Source organism: Rattus norvegicus, chromosome 4 (assembly GCF_036323735.1).
Source record: "Rattus norvegicus strain BN/NHsdMcwi chromosome 4, GRCr8, whole genome shotgun sequence".
Classification (NCBI taxonomy): Eukaryota; Metazoa; Chordata; class Mammalia; order Rodentia; family Muridae; genus Rattus; species Rattus norvegicus.
In genome coordinates, this window is record NC_086022.1 from 178630943 (window position 1) to 178653059 (window position 22117).

General features: G+C 44.0%; 1 protein-coding gene across 11 annotated transcripts in view; it reads right to left on the reverse strand.

Moving 5' to 3' along the window:
* Nucleotides 1-22117, reverse strand: part of Sox5 (SRY-box transcription factor 5) — a 955415-nt gene that overhangs the window by 118671 nt on the left and 814627 nt on the right. For 7 of the 11 annotated variants that reach the window (NM_001415821.1, XM_017592402.3, XM_039106953.2 and 4 more), the window contains one exon: nt 8400-8523. In NM_001415821.1, coding sequence (NP_001402750.1) covers nt 8400-8523 — 124 coding nt within the window. The remainder of the gene's footprint in view (nt 1-8399; nt 8524-22117) is intronic. The other 4 variants (NM_001415822.1, NM_001415823.1, NM_001271267.2 and 1 more) reach the window with 1 other exon arrangement.

A 22117-nucleotide genomic window follows, 5' to 3' on the forward strand; every position in this document is an offset into this window, starting at 1 on the left:
AAGAATGGCTTTCTCAGTGCGAAAGAAAGAAAGAAAGAAAGAAAGAAAGAAAGAAAGAAAGAAAGAAAGAAAGGAAGAAAGAAAGAAAGAAAAAGAGAGAGAGAGAGAGAGAGAGAGAGAGAAAAAGAAAGGAAGGAAGGAAGGAAGGAAGAGAACAAGCCTGCTATCATAGCATAATATGATTTTAATTTGAAAAATTTTATGAGACGTGATAATATTTTGTATTAACTCCCGCCAGACAATAAGGGATGGATGCAAAATGTCTCTAGTGAAATTTTATTTGGGAAGGTAAAATATATTGGGCCTTGTTTGGCTCTATAGATATTTTAAAAAAGACACTCCGAGAGAGAACATCGTTAGCTTGTAGGTGCTCTGTCACGGGCTAACCTTTTTTTTTTTTTCCCGATGGGAGGTTCTTTTAATAAAATAGTTTTATGACTTTTTAATGTAGCGTGGCAATGAAAACTTTATTCTATTTAATAGTCCCCTCCATAGCTAGTTTGGAAAGAGATTAATTTATGAACACTTTAGGAAATGCCTCTCAGAACAGACATTTCTGCGTATCATCAATGAAGTGCCTGTTTTACCATCAACTCTTGGGCCAGAATTGGAAATTTCTAGTGGGGATGAAGATCCTGGATTAGGCAGCTTTGCTGTCTCTGAAAAGGGGAACTTCTTCGCAAGGTGCCTTTCGCTTCTGCGTTCTAGTGTTACCGCAGAGGTGGCGTTTAAATGGCTACACAGTAACTCACCTTGAGAGGCCCATTCATAAACTAATTGCTTTTGCATCTAGAACTATGCCAGAATATACGTCTAAGGCCTGCCTCCGTGTCTTAGCGAGGAATGGAATGGTATAGAGGAAATGGACCTAGTAGGATTACAATATTGAGACATAGCAATTTAAAAGAAGGGAATTCCTTTAAGTCAATGTAGACACAATGGATTTTGCTCTCTCTTTCATATCTGGCTTGTCCTTAGGGGTTAGCATGTAATTAAAGATTTTTAAATTTTTTTATATACATTGCGCTGTTCCGTGTGTCAGGGCAGACATCTCATTTCCGGGACTGTGCTCAGAGTCTGTGGTCTTCAGGTGTCCTGGCTTGCATGGACATGCCCCCTCGCCCCCCCCAGAGGTACATGTGAATGGTTGGCCTCCAGTTTAGAAGGTTGTGGAACCTTTAGGAGGAAGCACTCCACCAGAGGACGCTGGTTGCTCCGGCTCCTACAGCTGAAACTCTGTGAGTGCTCCCCTCGGGCTCCCACGACCACCATTCCCCAGGGTGGACTTCAAGCCCCCAAACCCCTTCCTCACTTAGACTGCCTCATGCCATCCACTGGCCACGGTGACGAGAAATGTAACTGGGCGGCGGGGAGGAAAGCAGCCAGTGGGAAATACATGTGGGATGCCTCTTAGCCTACAAGACTCTAAATGGCACCTGGAGGGTGATGTAACAGAACCCCACACTTCCAAGGGAAGCACATAGCACAGCTGTCCCCGGAGGTTGGGAAAGAGCCACCTGGAATGGGTGGACTCAACTGGGCTGTGACCTAGAATGAGTGACAGGATTTTAATTCTGCTCATCTGTCTTTATTTTCAGAGTTGGATTGCTCACTTAATACCCAGTTGTGATGTGACAATGATTTGTCTTCTTTAGAAACGGTTATAACGAGTCAATTAAAAATATCAATTATCGTATGAAGTATCTGGGACTGCTCCCGTGGCTGCCTGGGTGTTCAAAGAGTGAAGGCACAAAGGGAAGTGGTGACCTTCTGAGACACTGAGAAAAGATGATGTCATGAAAGCATAGGCCCCCCAAGCATTTGTAAGTGTGACCCCCACCCCAACTTCTTCAAGGATCAGGCTGGAGACCAGATGAGGGAAACAGCAGAGTTTGCAGTTGTGGGGGATGCTGATGGAAATGCTTCCTTCTTTGGAAGCTCGTCCCTTTCTAAGATATAAATTGATTTCTATTTATGTGTCCATGTGTGTGCCACATGCATGCAGGTGCCCTCAAAGGACAGAAGACTCGTCAGGTCACCTGGAGATAAAGTTAAAGGTGGTTGTGAGTCACCCAACCTGGGTGCTGGGAATCAGCTCAGGTCCTCTGGAGAGGCAGCGAGGGATTTTAACCTGATTCCCCCTCCACCTTTACAGCTCCCTTTATTACTTCCAACTTCGGGATTGTTCCCGTTAGCGTTCATCACGTGTCTGTTTCCACTTGTCTGTTTATTAGGCTCGAGTTGGAAACAATTACGTGATTTTTTTTTTTTTTGAAGGAACTGTACTTAATCACTCCCGGCTCTGTGAAACCAGCGATTCCGAGATTCAATCGCATGCTCTTTTTGCATCTTAGCACATCGATTAATTTTTCAGAAGTGTGCTACATAAAATAGCAGCATAATGATAGAAAGACTTAATTGCCTTATGAGATTAGCTTAAGTAAATAGACGTTGATAAGCCAGGCTTAATAAACTTGAGATACGCTGTATTTACTCGGCATCAGTTCTCTGAACAGTGTTTCCTCTTCCTATAAGAAAGGAAACTCTCAGTTAATTAGTTCCTCGTATGCCACAATAAAATTAATGCTTAGGAATTAAATACCATCGACTTCCTCAGGCAAGCCTGTTGACATGTTTCTGTTTCTACTTAATACCACATGTGTCGTTGCCTGGCGGGAGACCTTGCGGGTTCCACTGTGTCTCTCTGGTGCACAGGGCCTGTGCTCTGGCATTTGGAAGACCACACACTAATTTCTGATGTAACAGAGTCCACGGTGTCGGCAGACACTCGGGTCATAGGCAATCAGTGTCCGACAGTCACCAAAGCATAAGGCAAAACCCATCGACATGGTACACATTTATTAAACCAGTGTCCAGGTCCTGACCATTTCAGACTGCAGGTCCCAGGTCAGTAAGCAGAGGAAGGGGATGTCTGGTCAGATCTCCAGGCCTCCTTCCATATTGTGTTAGGACGATTGGGATTAATTTTCCCCCTAAACCCCTAATTCTCTCCCTTCCTCAGATTTTATAAGTCAAAGCCTTGGGGGGAGTCTGATTCCGTTGCTGAGTTTGGAAGTGTTTATTCCTGTAAAGAAGCCCTTGAGCTGGCCATGGCTGAATGTGTCCCTACTGGAGAAAGAGCCTGTGATGTCAGGGAAAGGTTGTCACACAGGCAGGAGCAAAAGCAGAGCCAGGGAGGAAGATATCACTTTCATCTACACACGGGAGGCAGAGAGAGGGGGAGGGGGAGGGGAGGGGGAGGGGGGAGGGGGAGGGGAGGGGAAGAGGAGGTAGTGGGGTGGTAATTCAGATTGGAGCATTACTAATGCTGTGGAGAGGTGGGCCATCAAGTCATCAAGTAAAGAGATCAGCCTGGTTTCAAATTGAGGGACTGAGGAGTATGGAGGCACAGCCTTCCCATACTGATGCTGTTCCTCCAGCAATGATCTACCTTATAAGGCTCCCAAAACTGTTTTAAACAGTGTCACCAACTGGAGACAAGGTACTCAAGTGTGTGAGTCTACGTGGGACATTTCTCTTTCAAACCACCAGACTTGCTGGAGCAGGACCAAAACAGTGGACTTAGAACCTGGTCCCACCTCCACGCTCCGCCATTCCAAGTACTTCTTAGTTTGCTGTTGCCTACTTGGGACTGGGAGAATTTCACAAAACCAACACAACAGAGAGCTCTGAATCAGAAACAGGGCGGAATCAACTGTTAAAGATGTATGCATTGATTATATTCACAACAGCACACATGGTTCTGTAAATTGTGTGGGAATACTTGTTTTTGTTTTGTTTTTGTTTTTTATGTTCACGACAACATCCTGGTTTAAAGAATCAAACTCTATAGTAAACAGAGTTAAAACAAGAAGAAGAAGAAGAAGAAGAAGAAGAAGAAGAAGAAGAAGAAGAAGAAGAAGAAGAAGAAGAAGAAGAAGAAGAAGAAGAAGAAGAAGAAGAGGAGAAGAGGAGGAGGAGGAGGAGGAAGAGGAGGAGGAGGAGGAGGAGGAGGAGGAGGAGGAAGCAGCAGCAATACTACACTATGCAGAGATCCCCAAGGCCTTCCTGAGTTAAGGCCCTTTCAATGCCATACCAATGTGATGGCACCTTTAGGAGAAAAGAAAGTCCAGCCACTCCTTAGAATGCAGAAAAGTCCATGAAATTTAAATATAGAAGTTCACAAAGTGCCAAGCAGATGCCTCTATATTTTCTTTCAGTTTTAAAATACCCAGCATGCCCCTGGGAGTCAACCAAGATCACCTCCAGGCCGGTGGCACAAGATATTTAGTTTCTGTCCCTCTAGCAAGGTGACTTTGTGTCAACCATCATATGACACATTCTACTCTGCACCCTGTGCTAAGTGATCAAGCCAGTTCTTTTCCAGTTCTTTTTTATAGTGTGCATAAAAACTGTTCTTTTATTGAATTTTGACTTTTCTTGAGATTTTATTATTTCCATATAAAATGCTTCCTTGTCAAAATTTCCAGTGCTTGTGACTATTATAATTGAAGGATTGGAAATGTTGTGCCCACACAGAGAAAAGGACAGAGGTCTATGGCTAGCAATAATTGAGTCATCTACTCTTCCCAATTCTGTTTCTAATCTAAACACTGTAGAGGAAGAGGCAACGGGGGTGGGGGGTGCTCTTGAAAATCATCATCTGGAAGCCTGGCATGGAGGGAAGGGGCCCAGAGAGAGAAAACTGCAGAGCAAGCTTCAATCCTTCCACCAACCAAGGTCTCTAAAGGTTGTCCCAAGATGTAAACGTTTGGTGTACACCAACTTACACACACACACACACACACACACACACACACACACACACACACACAACGAATGGATCTAGTCCCTTTAAGGTAGGGTTGAGTTTCCTAAGAGAAACAACCACAGGGGATATGTCTTTCTTCCAACACATAGTACTTTTGCAGGCACCAAAGCTACTTAAACCTTTATTTGAAGGTAGGTGCCTGGCAGAAATCTCAGAGCTCAAGGGTTAAAGTTTTTCCTCAGAAGCTGGGGCTCTACTCTGAAGACCATGTATATACACTGAGACCCTCCCCAGGAGTGATTGAACCAAATTGCATGTGTGCCCACTTGCCTTAGAATTCAGAACTAACATTCCAGACTTATTTAATGGGTTGTCATGATTACTTTCCAACGAGCTGGTACTGTCAGATATACATTGGTCTTGAAATTGTACATAATGTGTTATAAACTTAATTTTCACACTGTAGCCCGCTTAAGAGTTGAGAAAGAACTAACGGGTTACTTCCTTTCCTTAAGTGAATTGGGTAAAATAGAGTTGACCTACCCAGACTGTTTTCATATGACCCTTTCAAAGTCAAGCCTCCTCTCTCTCATAACACTTGATTTACTAATTCACCTTTATTACTGGCCTGAGACTGAGACTGTTACCTCTAATCCCAAGATGCTATTGGCTGAGGCAGGAAGACTGGGCCCAGGTCTGTGATCAACAACAATGACAACAATATTAAACAAATGCTATCACCCCCCAAACACACACACACACACACACACACACACACACACACACACACACACACACACACAGAGAGAGAGAGAGAGAGAGAGAGAGAGAGACAGAGAGAGACAGAGAGAGAGACAGAGAGAGAGAGACAGACACAGAGATAGATAGAGAGATAGATAGATAGATAGAGAGAGAGAGAGAGAGAGAGAGAGAGAGAGAAGTTTACAATCACTTTTTGAGGTCTTAAGAAATGGGGAGAAAAAGGAAAGCCAAGGCATGGATTTATAGGGCTGTGCATTTTGGGTTTAATTACATGCCCAAACAGAATGCTAGAGTTTGTCATCAATACTCTCAGGGCTGTGACCTGACATGAAGACTCACCGGCCTGGAGGAAATGCCCTTCCTACTCCCTTTCCGAGCATCTAGTCCGTGTGTTCTGAGGTCTCTGACTGCTGACTCCCACTGTTATCAGTCCGCACTGTGCATCCCTGTAGCGGGAGCTATGGGACAACTCTTTTGTCTGCTCCATGGCAGGCAACATTTTTATTATTATTTTCAAAACAGGACCAGCACCTCCGCCGATAGCTGTATTCTCCAAGGAGCCTCTTTTTCTGAAAATAAGGTTTGTTGACTCAGACTGCAGCAGACAGATTCCTCAGCCATGCCTATGGGGAACATTTATCCACCTTTTCAGCAACTGGACAGATCTCAGCCTGGTACTTCGCAAGCCGATGAGAAGCCTCTGGTTTTGGATCCACACGGTATGTGGGCTGGCCAGTGTTTGTCACTGAGAACTGCATCATAATACTCAAAGTGACTGCCAGGTACAGAAAATCAGGTTGTCAGCAATGGGGAAGTGGGGCGAGCAGACACATGGAAGGCTTTATTTTGCTCCCCGCTTTTCCCTCCCCACTTTTCCCTCCTCGCAATGTGATCAGTGAGGAGACAGTCAGTCGAGTTTGTCTCTCGCCCACCCAGCTCCTCCTTGAGGCTTGCCCTGAGGGTCCGGGTGTCAACAAGGGCGGCCACTTTCCTTCACAGCCCACTTCTGCTAAGTTCTAGAGTCTGGCAAGGTGCCTCGCTGAAGGTGGTCTGCAGCAGCCAAAGCTTTACTCAGTTTTATTTCCAAGGTAACCGAAGAAGTGGTATTGTCTATAACTTTAAGCACTCAAGGCACGAATATCCAACAGTTAAAACACCAACTGTTTCCACAAAGGTAAAACCTGGTTTGGTCCCTGACACAGGGAGACTGGAGTTGTTGAGTGTGGCAGCTGTCAGCGGGAGTGAGGAGCCCTGTGCTCCTGCCATGTCTGGCTCTGTAGGTGTCTGGCTAATGCTCACCCTCGTTACGTCCCTCTGCAACATATTTGCTAATGGACCTTACTTCTACATTTGCTGAGAAATATACCAACTTTTCTTCTGGAAAGGAAAGTGGTGCTACACGCGTACTTTGCAATGCAGTCTGAGCAAAGGACAATTTATTTAAGCAGTGGCTTCTCGGTTGCTTTAGTAAGCTCGATTACAGAAACAAACAAATGAACAAACAAAAACAAAAACAAAACCACAATCGCATTGGCTGCCTGTGTCTCAAGTGAGGACCAGTTCTCCTTTACACAAAGTGAAAGGGAGCTGAAGACTCTTTATGCTTACAGACACAAAGCTTACAGTGACAATAGAATATAAAATTCCATCCTTAGAATGGGAATTTTTCTGAGAATTTTAAATACTCAGAACACAGCCTTTAATTATCCTTTAAAAAAAGAGAATTCTGTGCATCTAGACTAAAGGATGATCTATAGAGTTTGAACTGTGTAATTGTGTTCTGAAATGGGTAAGTCAAGGGTCCAGGATGGAAAGAAAATTTGTTGACTCATTTGAAAACACGGGAAAACCGAGTCAAAAGCAATGTAGGCTAAATCAGTAAAAAATAACTACACGGAGGAGAAAATGGAGGTCTGGATCTGAATAGTCGTGAGGTAAGGTTTGAGATGAGGTTTAGATTGAGCGTCTCTGCCCAACTTCACTAGAAATCAACTCTAATTCTGCTGCCAAGTGATGTTTTGCATTTTTGCACCTGGGGTTTTAACCCTTATTTCTAGCCTTTAAGCCTAAATCATAAATGACACCAAGGGACCAGGAGAAAGTTGTCCACCATAGGTCAAAGATCGGACCCTTCAAATGTTTGAGAGCAGGTTCGAAATACCAGGAAGAGTGACGAGTGCGGTACACAGTACACAGCAAGAGGAGACAAGAGAGGAAGGGCGGTTTCTGGTTCACAACGTGAAGGGCTGCCTTCTATCAAGACAGGAGTATGAGGCTGGCTTCTCAAAAATTCACAGTCAGAAATTAACGAGGAAGTAGCGAGTAGATGGAGCCATAGACCTTCAAGGGTCACCCCAACGTTTCACATCTTCTGGAAGGACTCTGTGCCTCCAAGGTTCCACAGCTTTCTCAAACACCATCACCATGGGCTGGGTGGGGGGAGGGGCTGTCTACAATTCACGAATCTATGAAGGTCATTTGCCTCCCAACTACAATGGGCTTTATATGGAGGACACAACGATCCCATTTTCTGTGGGGAACTTGGGGTTAAATTATTGGACAATGCAAAACTGTATGAAAACAGTTCTTTAAAAGTGAACTTTCCCGACATTAGATTTTTATTTTGGCTGTATGTACTGGAACTGGAAGGCATAAAAGGGAGGTGTAAAGGACAAGTACTGATTTGGAGGCACAAACCTGAGATGCGTGCTTACCTATGCTAACCCAAACCATTCCTAAACCACCACTGTGTTTTATCTCCTGCTCAATGAGTAACCTCATTTCCGGGCATGGCAGTTACATTGAATACTCCAACTGAAAGCCGCGAACTCCACCCACTCCGGAATTAAAAGCTCAGAGTACTTACTGCACCCAGCCTTGTAGCTGAAACCAGGAGGAAGGAGGAATCCTTGTTGGGCAGCTGCTGCGAGGGTCCGCTGGTCGGGAGGGAACACGGGAATCATCAATGGCGGCAGCTGACCTTGAACCTGCTGAACGTGAGAGAGCGAATCAAAGAGAAGTTGTCTTGGTGCCCCCTTGTTCCACCCCCTGAAGCCCTTACGTCCCTAGAACAGATGTTCATCCGTTCAGATTCTATCTCGCCCCTGTCAGAATGGCTATCGACAAGAATGTGAGCGACGCCAAGGAAACAACTGATTGGTGAGTTTGAGGGGAGATTGGTCCATCCAGTCAGTATGGGAGTTCCTCAAAATGCTAAGAAGGGAACCTCCACGTGACCCAATTTGCATCGCCTGCATGTGGACCTGAAAGATGCCCATGCAACCTTCTACAAGGACACTTGCCACCCACGCTTCTTATAGCGTCAGTCATGGCAGCCAAGGCCTGAGATGAGCCTCGGCAACTGCCCGCGCGCAGGTCAAGAACATGAAACTGGAAGTGAGAGAGCTTGGGGTAAGAAGGATCTTAACTGGATAAGAAGTGAGAAAGGGGCGGTCGGTGCACCGGTGGCTATGATCAAATAACGCACGTGAAAGGAAGAGTCTTTATGAAGCCCATCACTGTGTGCAATGAACACACGTTAAAAGTGAGGGTAAAGCCAATTGTCGACCAGAAAGTTGTTCGGATACTTGGTTTTGAGGGCATGACTTAGGGCTACCTCAGAGAGAACAGCTAGAAGACCTCCTCTCTTCAGAGGATAACTGAGTTCCACATCCAACATAGTGAATGCATTGGGTACTAAGCCCCCGCCCAGTGAAAAATCCCTCACTCTTGTTTTTTAGCAGTGAGATTTAGCAGTGAGATTCTGTTCAAAGTTGTCAGAGTGGAGGATACCAGCCTTTATAAACCACACTTCTGAGTGTTAATTCTATGTGTGCACACATGTGTACACATGCCCCTGGCTTTGCATTGCAGATGGAGACCGGTGGCCGGTGTCGGGTATCTCCCTCAGTTACTTTGCACTGTTTTTTGTTTGTTTTTTGTTTTAGGCAGGCTCTCTAATCGAACATGAGTTCATCCATTGGTCCCACGGAGATGGGACTACCACGGAAAGACTTCCTGTAGCTATTTCCTTCCTCCCTAGCTCTTTCTCCAGATGTTTCTACCACCTTCCGACGGATCACACACCCCCTGTCCCTGCCCCAGTAGATCTTAAGGACAAATTTGCAGGATTCCTCTGTGCTTGACCGCACCAGACTGCACTCGGCAGCATGCTCTCACACTCTCACGCTCTCACGCTCTCACGCTCACACCAGTCAATCCCTTCCATTGTTTCTTCATGGCGAGGTTGAACTCCTCCTTCAGATGATTTTGAGGCTCGCACAATGTCTCATCAGGCATTTCTTAGTGCATCCAACTGTGGAGCAGAGAGAATTATTGCCTTTCATAATTTAATAAATTAATACTCAAGAAAGGTAACAGGACACTTCCGGTCTTAAGTGATTTTTTTAAATCATATCCAGTTTCCCCTGCGAACTACAAATTTATTTGGATAAAGGAGCTCCACTTCTTTCTCACTGTGTAGTTTGGACCCAAGAGCTCAGGCTCTTTTATGGAGAACTCATGAACCAACAGGTTAGATGGACTGGGAGTTCCTTTACCTGCAATCTATCAACTGATAGATAGTCTGCAAACATGCTGTGGGGACCCAGCTTATCTACCGACCAGAAAGGAATCCAACTATCAGAGAAGTATAGCAGAGGATGTTCAGCAGTTTCCTGTTCTTACTCACACAGTAGCACTACATGGGTTCACATGCTACGTCTTTGAAGGCAGTAGAAGGTACAGCAGTGTCAGGCACGTATTACACGCTTGTGCTGCACTAGGTGGCCAGCCCATCATGCCCTGCCAGGCTGTCTTCATTACTCTGTCTTCTTGAAATGTTTTATTATCGTGTAGGAGCTGGTTATCCCAGTGTTGCTATTTTCTTTTGCAATCATTCTCTGTTTGTTTTTTTTTGTTGTTGTTATTGTTTTTTTTTTTTTTGTGTGTGTGTCTTCTCATTAGTTTTAGGATAGGACATAAATACTGGAACTGCCTTGATAATGTTGATGGGCAACCGGGCTTTCCACTGTTCTCTTGGCCTTGGGGTAGCTCTACTGTTTCCCTGTGGGTTTCCAAGTTCATGTCTCCCTCTCTGTTGGGGAACAGGGCCTTGCTGTGTTTCAGGCTGGTCTCAAACACAGGTCTGTCTTGCCTCTTCTTACGGTGCTTGGCTTACAGGTGTGCCTCACCAAGCTTGGCATACATTTTCTTAAATAAAAAAGAGTGCTGTTTTTTATATGGAGATTTTTTTTTCAATGTATGACTTAGTGGTTGTTTTTACTGTGGACTAAATGTGAATGAGAGTATTATTCAGTAAGGTAGTCTGTTTTATTGGGTAAAAGTTGTAACATTATGAGGGACAAGGTAAAATTCCTGGGGCATTTCTTTTATTAAATCTGTATATTTGAAACTTTTATTTTATTATGGGTAATTATTGAGTATATTTTGTTATAACTTTACATTTTTAGAGTCTAAGTATCTTAAAAATGACAAGTGAGAAACGGCATATTTTAATGCATATTTCAACGAGAGGAAGAACCCAGGGGCTCTCTTCTCTGAGAAACAGTTATCACACTGACAAGAAAATCAGACCTACTTTGGCCAAATAAATTGTTCGTAGTACTGTATTATTTAAAGGCTAAGCTAAGACCAATAGGACAAGAAAAGAGGGACAAAACAAAACATATCAGCCCAATTTCAGGGTTTCAGTAGTGAGTTTTCTTACGAGGGTTGCAGAGCAGTCTGGAGAAGATGGTACTCTTTATATTCCCAATGAGGCCTCCCAGCAAATGCACAGTACCACAGTGTGTGGTGGGTCTACACATGAAGCCGGAGCGCATTTCCACACACACACTTTGTCGTCACTACTCAAATTCTTCAGCTGAAAATTTGCCCTCTGATGAAAATTGCTCATTCTCTCAAATCAAGAGCAGAGGTGCTTCTGTGGTCACGCAGAGTGTGGGGAGCAGGAAACAGTTTGGCTGGTAATTTTCTTGTTTGAAATGTTTCCAAGACGACTCTAGGTTGCTGAGGATTGTTCCCAAGTGTGAGGGGCCCGGGGTGTGCGTTGTGGAAAAGGTGGGTGTGTTAGAAGAGCTTCTGGGAGACAGGAGCTATGGTGTTCACCATCCACACACCAGCAATGAACGTTAAAGGAGAAACACGCCTAAGATAAATCTGTACAAAGGAGACCTGCACCTGCATCCGAGGGGTGGGAGACGGGTGTGGGAAGGGGCTCGTCACCTGAGGTAGTGTTCGCTAACTTGCTGGGAAAGCAGTCCTGTGCATCTGCTTCCTGGAAGGAGTGAGGAGCCTGTATGTTAGCTCTACCATTCAGCTCAACTCTGCTAAAATCTTGTCACCACTTTGGGGAGAGGAGCACATTGAGTGAAAAAGCTCCAGGCTTTCTGGACACATTCTAAAATGAACTAGTCCTACTGTTGGATATTGATCCTCTGTATTTGCCACTTCTGAATATTTCTTAAGTTTAATCACTACTAAGTTCAGTTTATTACTTAATGCATGAAATTCCTTCTAAACTCTTAATTAAGTTTTTAAAATGTGTGACATTTTTAATTAAAATTTCAATAAACTACTTTTGTCACAAAATTTTAGTCTTTTTTTTTTAATAGGGGGCATGTTATTCACAAGTTGGAATATGTCATAACAAATTTACACAGCTACACCCTGACTTTAAAACTTCGGAATGTCTCTCGTGTCTTAGCACCTCCTATTCTTTTACCAGAAGATGCTGCATATATTCGTGCCCTCTAAAAATCTGTGACCCCCCCCCAATTAACTACGCTGACACTTTCATAAAGAAAAGTATCTAATAATTATTTATTTCAGTATTTCATATTTAATATGTTCTATCGTGCAACTTTTGGTTCGATCTTAAGCGAATGCTTTTGATTATTAATCTGCTTCCCATTCGTTCCATGACTTGGTTTTGTTCTTTTTCTTTTCATCTGATTCCTATCAGCTAGGCGCTACATCTAAGTTGGGGTGGCTAAGGTTCCGGAAATAAGTTCACTCTCACATTTGCTCTGAGTCTCACGGGACAGAGAGACAATTGCAACCCAGTGCCTCCCAGTCAGTCACAGAGATCTCTGGAAAGCACCACGGAGCAGAGGGGAGCTATGCCAAAAAACGGAAGCAGAACAGAGGATGCCAGCTTCACTAGAAGTCCACAAGGTCCCCCCACCCTACCCGTTACCCCTGTCCTCGGAGACGGCTGAAGGACAGAGCGGTGCTGGTTGGATAATCGGGAGTCAGCCCAGCATACAGAGGCACATGTGTGAAAATCATTCCAAGGAGAAGGGGAAACGTGATAGGCAGGAGAGAATCTCCACAGGAGGGGGACAAAACCCCCTGGAAGAAGAGGCGAGAGGTGAGAAGTCTGCCTGAGTCAACGGTGAATCTGGGTTCACTAACTACCTACACTTTCCCCTGCAGGCTGTGCTGACTCAGCAGCGGAGCTAGAACACTGGCAGGAATATGAAGAGTTCTGAAAGCACAAGTACAGAGCAATAGACAAGGAAGGGCCGATCCCTAATGGGTGTGGACCAGGAGGAAACATCAAGAAATATGCAGGAACCAACAACAGGAAGACACAGAGCCAAAGATGACACCTAGGGCCTCGCTCCATCGAAGGTGATAGCAAACGACCAAGAAAGAGCAGAGTTGAAAGAGCTCCAGGCAAGCTCCAGCAGGCGCCGATGAGGTTGAGCTGTCTCGACTCTGGCCCCTTGGAGAAACCTTTCCAGCAGGTGGGAACTGGAGACTGAGTGAGGAGATCCCGGTTGCTCGGGGTTGAGAAGTCATAGATACTCTAGGAAAGGGGTCAGAAACCAAAAGGAAGAACCAAGTCTCATGATCATCGGGTTGCGAAGCCCATCCAACAGAGGGTGGAGGAGGAATCTGTGTGTGAGCGAGAGGTCAACTCAGAGTTGTGGTGACACGGGAACCAAAGAGATTCCAAGACAGAGGGAGTGAATGGCAGGAGGAAACCGCAGAGGAAAGAGTTTGGGTCAGAGAGGAGAAACGTGTGTTTTAGGGTCATTCTTTGAAGGGGACATCACTGCTGTCAATTCCAGCAGACGACGTTGGAGCCGCTCTCAGAAGGTTGAATTCTGAGGGATGGTCAGGGACACAGAGGTCATGAGGGTGGACTCTTCCCGTACAAACAGGTCAGAAGTGTGAGAAGAGGCAGGGAAGAGCAGTTCCCTGCCGAGGTCTGAGCATATGACCTTGCAAACAGTGATGAAAAGAAGGGCAATGAAGAGTTTCAAACACATGGGCAAGAGATTTTGCCGGGCCAACATCTGAGTGGGCTGGAAGGCAAGGCAGAGGGAGAAGGTTTCCCCTTCTTCTGGGAACAGCGTATCCTGCTTAAAACTGAGTAAAGGCAGGCCTGTGTTGTAAGTGGCTAGGTGGAAAGGCGAGACTGATTGGCTGACAGAAGCCACTCCCTCAGTGACGGAGGCAAGGCCTGATTGGGAGATGAGAGCCTTGGTCAGAAAGTGAGAGGAAGAAGTTTCAGGGTGGCTCCTGTGAGACTTAAAAGAGAAGGTAAGCCAAAGATAATTATAAAAAACCAAAACCAAAACAAACAAACAGGCAAACAAACAAACAAAACAGGCTACAATCTGAGCTGAGTCCATGGGAACCCTGATGCCTTCAGACTTTGTATTTCTGCAGTTCGCATTAGAAAGTTCCTGGACTCTGAGACAGGGTAATAGAAAATATGACTTTAAGTCGGCAGGCCATGAAGGAGTGGGGAGAATTCAGCAAGGGATCATCATAAGAAAATCAAAGTAGGGCTTGGATTTACAACAACAACGACGACAATAACAACAAAAACAAAACAAAAAACGCTTAGGAATCAGGAGCTTCAGAAATAGGGCTTGTGAGGGCTGGAGAGGGTCTCTCCCTGCTTGGGTTCTCGGAGAAGATAAGTTTCTAGTACACCTACCCCAGTGAAGATGAAATTAGAAGTATAAAACCTCCTGCATCTCCAGACACTCCTTCGGAATCAGGTCTGATGAGGGCCATAGTGTTTTAAGCACACTACTTAGGGACCCGTTCACCTACTGCCGACGTGCAGTCACCGTCAGCGGGAAACACAGAGGCCATTTAGATGCGCGCAGTAGTGCACAGCAACAGTTTCTGAGAAAATGAAGACCGTAATATCCAAACGAGATCACAAGGGGGGTTTAGCTAGGTAGCGTGGAATTTCCCAAACGGAATGAGCAAGAAGCCACAGCCGCTTTTCCCTCCTTAACACGGGGAGGCGTGGGATCCTTAAGACACTAATGGCTTTGTGTCCTGCCTCAGTCCATAACACTCAACACTATGGCCCTTAGGAAAAAAATTATTAAGACGATAAAAGTCCGTTTATCTTTGACCGAATCCACAAGAAGGGCTGATAGCAAGCTCCCGGAGGGATAAAGAGAGGGACGCGTTGCTAAAACTCAGTCCCAGCCTCCTTGATCCCAGCTACGCCCTGGAGTCATACCACCTCCAATTTCATCTGACTAAGACAAAGACAAAGTAAGCACGTTTTTGAGAACAAAAATGAACAGCCATGTGGTTTTTTTTTTTTTTTTTCATAGTATTCTTCTTCGGCAAAAAGCCACCGAACTTTTTTTTTTTTTTTAAATTGTTTCCAAGGATGAAAGTGACTTTGCCAAGCAAAGTGGCTTCAAAACAGGCCTCAAAAATACTAATAGAAAGACAGATGGTTCTACTAAGAGCTTGGCTGCCAAAAAAAAAAAAAAAGATATTAAAAAAAAAAAGAAAGAAAGAGTGTTGCTATTGAAGCCGGCTGCAAAGTTATCTGGTGACTACAAGTACTTTCGTCCCAGAGCGTGTGCTAGCTCTGCCTGCAGAGCCCAAGCAGCCAAAGTAAGGGCTCTTGCTTCCTCTCTTCCCTGCGCCCAGCCCTCAACAAACCAGTGCGAGCCGAGCTCCAGAAACAGCACGGGCATGCGCTTGACTCTGTTCTGCAACAGTGAAAAAGCGAGCACTACGTTGAAGAACTCCTGTTTCAGTAAAGTGACCCACCAGGAAAATTGCTTCTTTTTAGTCGACTCTGCCAGTCGCTTAAAAAAAATAATAATTCTGATTACCCTGTTCCTCCTCATCCCTCTCGTGAAAAGACCCTGTGCTCCCCGCGAGTGAATTCATAAGATTCAAAAACCGGAAGCAGCACTGAGGAGGCGGGCGGTGACCTGCCTGGACAGGGAAATAACCCAGGTGAGGCTGCAGTGCTCCTCTTAGACCAGACCTATGGTAAAACCTACACTTTATGTCGTCCTAGGCAACTGCCACTGGGCTTTAACCAGATTGCCACTAGATGTAATAGGAACTGAGATAGTCTATGGTCCTTGACTCCTCCTGTCAACAGCTCATTTCACCAGTGCGGTCTTCCACCGTGTGTGTATTGTTGCCATTGTTACTAAGATACAGCCACTCTTAAATGATGGCTATTAACACCCCTGGCACTTCAACGTGGAAATTTCCTCCTGGGGCCACCGCAGCTTCGACTTAAATATTACCTAATAGTAGACTCTATTTTAAAACAAACTGAATTATTACATTCTTTTAAAGCCACACTTCAATATGCACTGAAGTCACATCAAATTTCATCCGAGATGAAGCTGTATGCACATGAAATACATGGTAAGACAGAGTATGCTGTTGGCTCAGGGCTGACATCGGGGATAATCTCTATTAGAAGCGTAGTAACAGTAAACAAGAAAGACAAAACTCATGATGTGGAGGCAGAAAGCTACTGAAGAAAAAGAAGGCAGAAATTCCAGTTGAACAAAGGACCTACAAGATAATGATTAAAATATGGCAAACTGCCGGACCTGGGGGTTGGCACTCACCTACTGCCTTTGTTTTTCCTCAAGCCAAAGATTTACACACAGGTTCCACCACAGAACCCGAACCTTTCTGTGACTGGAATTTCTGTTGTTGTTGTTGTTGTTGTTGTTATTGTTGTTTGGAGACAAGGTTTCACCTTCAGGCCAGGCTGACCTGGAAATAGCTATGTCTCCCCTGGCTATTTTTGAACTCATGGCCAGCCCTCTCACCTCTGCCCTACAGCTGATGAGCTTATGGCTAGGAAGCACCAGGCCCATCTAGAGTTTCATTCTTTCATTCAGATAAAACTCCCTTCCTTCACGTATATGCGACCACAGTATTGATTATCATGCTTCTCAGAAAGAAGAGAATGTGTCTCAAAAGACTAGGCCCAGCCGGCCACATGAGCAGAATCGAGCTTTGCCAACACGGAGATGGTTTATGGCACATCTTGCTGTCTATACTAATTGCCAGGAAGGTGGAAGCAAACTGTTTTTTAAAGATTTATTTATCATATATAAGTACACCGCCGCTGCCTTCAGACACATCAGAAGAGGGTATTAGCTCTCATAACAAATGGTTGTGAGCCCCCATATGGTGGCTGGGATTTGAACTCAGGACCTCTGGAAGAGCAGTCAGTGCCCTTAACCACTGAGCCATCTCTCCAGCCCTGGAAGCAAACTTAAAATACCAGGATCAATGTGAGAAATGATCACTTATCAATTGCATTTTTCATGAGTCCACAGTAAAAAAATTTTTTCTCCTACATCTTCCCCCTATTTATTTATTCATTCATTCACTTTACATTCAGGTCACAGCCCTCCCTCCCCCCTCTGGGTTAGACCCTCAATATCCCCATTACCCCCCCATCTCCTCAGAAAGGGGAAGCCCCCCTGTGTACCAGCCTGCCCTGAGACATCAATTTGCAACAAGGACTAAAGAGTATCCTCTCTCATTATGAAATTCAATAGTACACAATTTTGATTCATAATGTTTTCTCAGTGGCTAATAATAGAAGATCATTAATGATTTTAGGTGATAGTAATATCAATTAAACAGAAGTCCTCTTAAAATTTTTTCTCTAAAAGCTACCTGTGAAGGGAAGATTGCTCTCAGATGTCAGTTAAGGAGGAACCTGTGCTAAAGTAGGTTGTGAACTACTGGAAGTGTCTGCTGGAGTGGTTAGTATATTTTTATTAAAAACTGTATCTTTACTTAAATAGTCATGTTTTGCACTATAACATATTTCATATTTTCACAAAACGTTCCAGATATGCTGAGATGTTTATACATTCTTTTCAACACCCTGGAGATTAGTAGGGCAGCTTTATTATTTTATTAATGAGGAAAGCAAATAGTTTGGGATTTACACATGGCCACATAATTGACTATACATTTGTTGATTCTTCAAGTGGTATTACCAAAATGACAACTTTCTGAAATAAAAATCTAGTTTACATACTATAGAATATAGTTGTGACAAAATTAACCCCCACATAGTTTTCCAGTGCAAAATCGGATCACATTTAAATAATCTTTGTAAGATAAAATTCTACAATTTTAAGCGCGCACATGCGTGTGTGTGTGTGTGTGTGTGTGTGTGTGAGTGTGTGTGTGAGAGTGTGTGTGTGAGTATGTGTGTGAGTGTGTGAATGTGTGTGTGTGTGTGTGTGTGTGTGTGTATGTGCGTAGCAAGGGTGGCACTTCAAATGACTTAAACTTTCCACTTTTTTCCCCACAGTTATTTTCCAGCTTCCCCATACATGTATTTTAGATATTACTTATCTGAAAATTGACCAGAAAAAAATGGAGCTAGTGTAGAGCATCCTGGATATTTAACAGAGAAATTACCACCCTGAGGTAAATGCTTGGCAGAGCCCCTCCAAGGCTCTTAAGCTGGTAGTCATTGTTACTTCCTTTGTTAAATAATAGGAAAGAAATTCCCCGATACTTAACTGAAGAATGATGCGAAATAAAATGTAAAAATTTCACTCTAATTTTATAATTTTCAATAAAAGCTTCTATTACTAACCTTTAGTTCAAAGCTGAATCCACCCCCATCACTGCTTCCCATATCATTTCTTAGGGATCCCTCTTAATTCACTAGTACAAATGATGCCATGAGTGCTCAATTATTAATTCTTCTAATGGCGCCTGACTATGTTGGTTATATTTCCAAATAGGCTTGCTTTCTCTTTTAGCCAACAGGTCTTTATTCTGTCTATAAATCTGTGAATTTGTCATGGAGGTGGGGCTCTACCTGGTTTAGTTGCGAAGCAAAGCCAGGCATGGACAGCTGAATGATACTTAATGAAAGAACCAAAAATACACAATGGGGAAAAGAAGTCCTTTCGGTAAATGGAGCTGGGGAAGCTAGATACAGGCTTGAAAAAGAAAGAATGAAAAAGAAAGAAATTGGACTCCTAACTTACACCATACACAAAAACAACTCCACATGGATTAAATATCTGAGCAGAAGACCTGAAACCGTGGTCCAGCACATGGGGAAGGTTGGCGGTGACCCTGTAATGATTTCATTCACATTGAAGCTTATGCCAATCGTGTGAAAGTGGTGAGAGGAAGCGCATCAGACGAAGAGGCATCTGCAGAGCAAACAGCCTGTAGAAAATGGCCTGTGGTTAGTGAAGAAACACCCGGATCTGTGCCTGGAATACACAGGGGATCCCAACACTAGGCCCAGGAGCAAAGCAAAGTATCAAAACAACTTGAAATTAAGTCCAGAAAACAACAGCATCAGCAGCAACAGTAACAACAGCAACAACAACAGCAACAGTAACAGCAGCAGCAATAATGACAGTAGCAACAGCAACAACAGTAACAGCAGCAACAACAGTAACAGCAGCAACAACAGCAACAACAACAATAGTAACAGCAGCAACAACAGCAACAACAACAATAGTAACAGCAACAACAACAACAAAAACCCAACTCAAACAAGTTGTTTTCTCCAAGGAAGACTAAAAATGCCCCTGTGGTAGTCACTCTTAATTATCAGGAAATGCAACTACAAAACACAATGAGATGGGACTTCAGGTATGTTCAGGTGGTACCGAGGTAAGAGGTAGAGAGACCTAGAAATGACCAAAGCCCAGGGCTTATTCCCAAATGAAATCATCACCTTGCAGAGTTGAGCCTTCCTTCCTTCTTTCCTCTCCCCTCCATGGTCACTGCAGCATCATTTACAGTAGTGGAGATGTGCTTATAAGATCTCTAGGAATATGCTCATCACTACATCATTCTGAGAACTTTAAGTATAGATGAAAAGGATAAATAAATGAATGTCTATTCCATACCCCACCCCCTTGAACAATTGCACATGTTTTTGGCGCAACGTTTTCCTCAAAGCCCAGCTTTCAGTGTCACTGCCTTTAGGAAACACATTCTATTTGTTAAGTCACTGATATCCCAAATGGCACCAAGAGTTCTACTAGTTCCTCGTGAGATGGCATGCTGATAAGATATAAAATGCCACCGCAACATTAAATGGACAACAGGAGAGACTGCAGGTGTAAATATGGAAGCAGCAAATAAATGACAGAGAAGAGGAAAAATGGTCACTGTCACTTGTCTTCTTCACAGATGGAAAAGGAGGCCCCCAAACCTAAGCTGAAAGAACGACTCTGCCCTCCGGTCAGAGGTATAGCTAAGCTGTGCTGGAGCCCATAGTGTCCACTCGATGCCTCACAGGTAGTAGACACCACCTCTCAGCTGAGCCAGCCATTTACAAATAGACTTCCTCTTCCTATTCCTCTTGTCACAGCTCCCAGTTTATCATGATCCCCTCTTGTGTGACGGATATTGGACTGGGTTTGTCTTTGCAGAGGATTCCTGATTTTCCCTCAAGGCAACGACTTGAGCTACAACAGGGGCTGAGGCCATCCACCTCCCCCAGCTCAGCTGTCACCTACTTCAGAAGCTCACGCCAGTGTTCAGGATACTAAAAGGTGTTGTGTGCTTCATGACAGAGAGAAAGTGGGGGCTCTGAGGTGTCTTTATTGAGACTACCCCGTACCTGCTGTACCTGTCACTCAAATGTAAACACAGATCCCAATTGCAGCTACAGAAACGATGCAAATATAAAAATAATTAAAATATAACCTGACATGGTGAGCACTCTATCAAAGCCAATCTTTGTGACTTTTGGGCAACCATGCACAATCCCAGAAGGCCACAGAATGAACTTTCCTTTACGGACATAGCCTTGTGCACATGCCTCCTCTTCCTGTGGAACTAAACAGAAACCATTTCCTTACATTTAATATCTCTTAACTAGATCGATCTCTAAACTCCACACCTTATTCTGATGTGAGGTTGATTGCAACTCTGTGCTCATACATCTAATACTAAATGTTTCTCCAGTCCTCTTTTCTGTTAGACCTTACAAGGTCTCTGCAAGACATCGTGCGAATGCTCTGTGTTTGAGCTGTTGCTGGTGTGTTGTATGAGAAGACCTCAGTCCATCAGCCCCGAGACACAGAAAGAAGACCTGAGAGTCATTTCTTACAATCAAAGCACAGGATACATTCTTCATGATACCCCTGCCTGCAACCTCACTGGGCATATTAATGAGTATCTCCCTCTATGTTTTAGGAGGTGAAGAGGCATTCTCTCTGAGAGTGCAGGATGTCTCACAGAGCCCGAGTGGACAGGCGCTTCTGCCTGTGCTGTCATGAGGACACTCTGCCTAGCTGCTCACAAGAACATTTGTCACTGGAAATAAAATGTGTGAAATTACCAGAAAGGCCACAGAAGATTTTTTTTGAGCTGAAAATGTGAAATATTTTTGTTATTGGATGAACCATTGAATATGGTGTCATTTATATAATACGGAGCTTTGCGTCTTCCAGTTGTGAAGAAATATAGCAGAAATGCGTTCAGTAACAAGGGTTGTTACATCAGTTGCCACATCCTAAGGAAAGCATGGCCAGTCCGCACAGCTTGCTACAGTGATGAGACTCCGGCACAGAACACTGTGGCTTACTACATTTAATGACTATATTTAAATATGGATGGATTATACAATATCACAGGCACTGTACTAAATGTGTAGAGAGCCTTTCTGATTAAAAATACTTTTTGGCCATCGAAATTCAGCCAAGTCTTCGTGCAGACATTTTACTGCAACAGAAGAGAACACAAGCTGACTGTGAAGGGAATCCTAGCCGTCCAGCTGTCCCTGAGCTAGATGCACATAGATGCTTTCATTAGCCAGCGTTAGAGATTACAAGGGAGGCAAGCCTATTGGGCAGACAGCAAGTCAAAGGGCTGGGAGTTCATGGCTACCTAGCCACAGACAAGACACACAGCCACAGGATCTCTTGGAACTGGAACCACGGATGTGGTATAAATAAACTTCATATTGAAATGAACCATGACTACGACTAACATAGACTAAAGGGGAATGCATTTAAAAATGAGAAAATGTACAATACACAGCCCATAAATGCCTCGGAAAGACAGCACGAAGAACATCACAGCTGTTTAATTACAATAAATATAAGTGAGCTAATCCTACTTGCTAAAAGGCAGTGGCGAGAGAGTTGAACACCTAAGAATGATCGCTTGTATTTTATTTCCAAGACATGCCATTAAACCATTAGGGCCGGATGAAGGGAAGGACAAGAACAGATTGCCAGAGAAACAATGACCCCAGAAGTGTCAAAAAATGAGGCAAAAGTTGAGGAAATTATA